Here is a 3,565-nt window from a genome sequence, read left to right as displayed (position 1 = left end):
TGCTGAATCCCCAGAGCCGCCTGTTTCCTGTATTATATTCCCAGCATTGGCAAGATGTCCCGTGCTCTCCTCAGGGGGAGTTGCTTGGCCCTGGACCCCACCTGAGGCTTTGTCTTCCCTTTTTATATTCGCATCCTCTGCCTCTTCTTCCAGCCTGAGACTGTGTGCCTGGCTTTTGGTTCCTGGTAGAGTCTTGTCAGGCTGGCTCTTGTCACTCTCTATTTTAGCATTTTCTCTGCCTGGCACTGAGTCGTCCTCTCCTGGCAAGGGCAGGCCATCCTCAGAGCCAGCCAACTCAGCGCTACATGGGGTTTGCATGCTGCTTTCTTCCACAGCTTGCTTCTCCTCACTCAGTTCTTCTTTCTCAGCCCCTTGGCTTACAGGATCTGGACTGGTTACCTGGGCACTGCAGGGAGGAGACTCTGCATTCAGGTTTATGGCTGTGTTTAAAGACTCGTTTTGTGGTGTCGTCTCATCCACTTTCCTCCTCTTTATGGCCGCATCAGATGATTCAGGCTCCATTAAGCTGTCCGTACCCACGCTCTCTTCTTCAGGCATCACTAGGGCATCGCATTTCTGCAAGGCTGGTAGTGTCTCTGTGTTCTCTTGATTGAGAACACATTCTCCTAGGTTATGAGAAATCTTCTCAATGTCAGTGGGACTTTTCAATAGACCCGTGCACTTGCTGTTTTTATCCAGCTTTCTTTTCTTGCTTTCCTTTAGATAGTCATTCTCTGCTCTATCCCCCAAGCCAAGAGCCTCAGTACCTGGATCCTTCTCTTCTAGCTGGGGCAGCAAGGCTTGCGTCTCTTCTTCACCGTCTCCTTTGTCTGTAGCGTGATCACATTCACTTAACTTCTCCGATTCGCGTTCCTCAGTCACCTTTCTGGTCTGCAAGTCTGCAGCATCTCCAGCTCTCTCTTCCCCATTTAGTTTGCTTTCCTCCTTTCCTCCTGCCTCTCTCTCCTTTCCTCTGACGGGCTCCTGTTCCTCTTCAGTCTTTTGGCAGCACTGAGACTTTGATGGCCTACATCTGTACTTCAGGAGCTTCTGATGTGGCCCCCATACAAACCTATTCTGAGGTTTAAAGTGCTGCCATGCATAATGGATCAGTTCTCTTCTCTTTTCCTTGTTTCGGATGGTGAAGAGGAAATAGTCCAAGGCGCTTCTCTTAACGTTGGGGAGCATCTTCCAAACAAGGGTTTCTCTTAGGAAAAACTGAACTAGACATACTTGATAGTGTTCGTACCCCATCTCACCTAGACACTTCAGGATGCGTGTTATCCGCAAGTTATTGTGGCTAAACCTGAGAAAGAATGAACAAGAATAGAGACAGGCAGGAAAATCAAAATCGCTAGGGAAAAACAACATAGCCTAGGCTTACAAAAAACCCAGGTATGGTGAACATTATTAATGTTGGGTGGGTCTTTACCAGCATCTCGAAGGGAAGATCAAGTATATACCAGCCTGTTTCTAAAGCACCTATTGCTGCAGTATCTACCCATCTATTCTGGTCTTCAGCCATGTTCTCCTATCTGTGCTTCAAATGCCCCATTAAACAGCATCACTGATTAAACAGTATCCCAGCTCCAAAAGAGGGTTGTGCCTTCCTCAGTACTAGGAGTGATTCTCACTTCACAGATCATTTATTAGAAAAGACATTATACACTCATATCTCAATAATGCCACTCACAATGAGCCCAGGGTGGATAAAAACCAATGTTGTTTTTTTTTTTTAAATTGGTTTTTATTTCAAATCACATTTTTTAAATGTAATCATTTACATTTTTTTTAAGATGCTTTAAAAAAAAACAAACAACCCATATAGTTTTAATTTAAGATAAGTTAAAGCTCAAAGATATAATCATGGAATAAGGATTATAACTTCTAATGATATGCTATTTGAGACAATATCGTCATGTAACCTTTTTAGAAGTTTTATAAATAGGTCACAATAAGACGCGGACTATATTAGGGGTCCAACCTTATGGGGTTCTCAGAGGCTCCTCTATAGATTAGTACAGATGAAAGGAAAACACTCTACCCAATGGGACTCAATGGGATCTACCAGACTGGACACTAAGCATCTCTGTGATGCTTCAGTTCTCAAACTGTGGATTTGTGTCTCCAGAGATCCTAGGCAGACAAGGTTCTTTGGGTAGATGTGATCTCTTTTATTAGACCAACTAAATAGTTGGAAAAATTGTTCTTTGCAAGCTTTTGGGCACAAATACCCTTCTTCAGGCATAGGGAGAGTTTCTTGTCTCCAGAGATAACATCCTTGTTAACAGCAGTATATGGAGATGAGCGATAACAGACCAGATTACCCAACCATTAGCCCTGTTGTCTCTCTGCAAGTCTGTGTACACACAGTCAAGCCCTTACTTTTCTCTAAAAGTGCAAAGTTTCAAGAAGTTAAATGAATAAGGGATATCAAACAACAAGAATGCACTTTTTGTAGAAAACAATGATTAAATTGAGGCTTCCTGACTAATCAATCAATTTGATTTCAATCAAATCCACCTCGAACAAGCCTACTTTAGACAGCATGTGCTCAACAAAGGATGTTAAAGCACTTCACAAGTATTAACTGAGCTTTTTAAACACCCTAAGTATTAGTAAGTATTCTTGTTAGATACATATCAATATCTCCCCCCCGCCAAATTACTGGAATTTCTAGTTCTGACCCCAAGTTTCTTACTGTACCTAGAGATCTGTGCCTTTTTGATGGTTTAATTTTAAAATTAACACAGAATACACTTCTCAGCAATGGTTAGAAAACAGAAAGCCTCCTCAGTACAGAAGAACTGAGTTGTGTGTAAAAATTGTTCCAATAGTTTCTGAAACCACAGCTGAGAACACTCAGTCCTGGCAAACCCTGCAGTAGCTCTATGAGAGTGTTTATGCCTATACTGCAGGCTCAGGGAGATGAAGATGGATATCACCTTTGGCAAGTATTGCCAAAGCAGTCGCATATAATACATGGTAATTTCAGCTGGGGCTTCCAAACAATGCAAAGGAACAAAATGCTCGACAGCCTGCCGAGTCAATGGCCGGGCTAGGAAAGGAAGGTCCATGCTCTCAAGTAACTGGCTCCCACCCCTAAGGTTAGACCATGCTGCTCTGGTAGCAGAGGAAACCTCCATACCTGAACAGCCAACCAATTTCCTTGGCTCCGTGTGATCTGTCCTCCTGTTGTAACAGTAAGCATAGGAAAGAGCCACTTAATGTAAATTGGGTCTTACCTGTCCAGGTTGTGAAATCTCTCCTCCCAGTTTTCTGCTCTTTCGACTTCCCCAGTTTCTCGATTTGCCAAAGTTATTCCATAAAACCCCAGCATGAGTTCGTACGCTTTTATGAATCTTTGCATAACTTCCTCTGAATTCTTAAAGGCCTGAAAAGTACAAGAGATGGAGTTTGCACTTAAGGCAACCTAAAAAAGGGTTGGAAACCACCTGCATTAGTTCGTTAAGGCACTTCTCAGTGATATGTCACACACGTAAGTGCGTAATATTTAAGACCTATTGGGGATGCCCATTACCCATGTCGCCAAGCACATGATCTA

At 43.0% G+C, this 3,565-nt stretch overlaps 1 protein-coding gene across 1 annotated transcript in view; it reads right to left on the bottom strand.

Annotated features, from left to right (window-relative positions):
• Positions 1 to 3,565, bottom strand: part of OGFR (opioid growth factor receptor) — a 15,049-nt gene that overhangs the window by 2,487 nt on the left and 8,997 nt on the right. Inside the window, exons 8-9 of the mRNA XM_025201655.1 lie at positions 3,246 to 3,394; positions 4 to 1,306 (exon numbers count right to left, since the gene is read on the bottom strand). Of these exons, the coding sequence (XP_025057440.1) occupies positions 4 to 1,306; positions 3,246 to 3,394 (1,452 nt within the window). The remainder of the gene's footprint in view (positions 1 to 3; positions 1,307 to 3,245; positions 3,395 to 3,565) is intronic.

Source organism: Alligator sinensis, unplaced genomic scaffold (assembly GCF_000455745.1).
Source record: "Alligator sinensis unplaced genomic scaffold, ASM45574v1 scaffold752_1, whole genome shotgun sequence".
NCBI classification, from domain to species: domain Eukaryota; kingdom Metazoa; phylum Chordata; order Crocodylia; family Alligatoridae; genus Alligator; species Alligator sinensis.
This window is presented reverse-complemented; position numbering and strand designations above follow the sequence as displayed.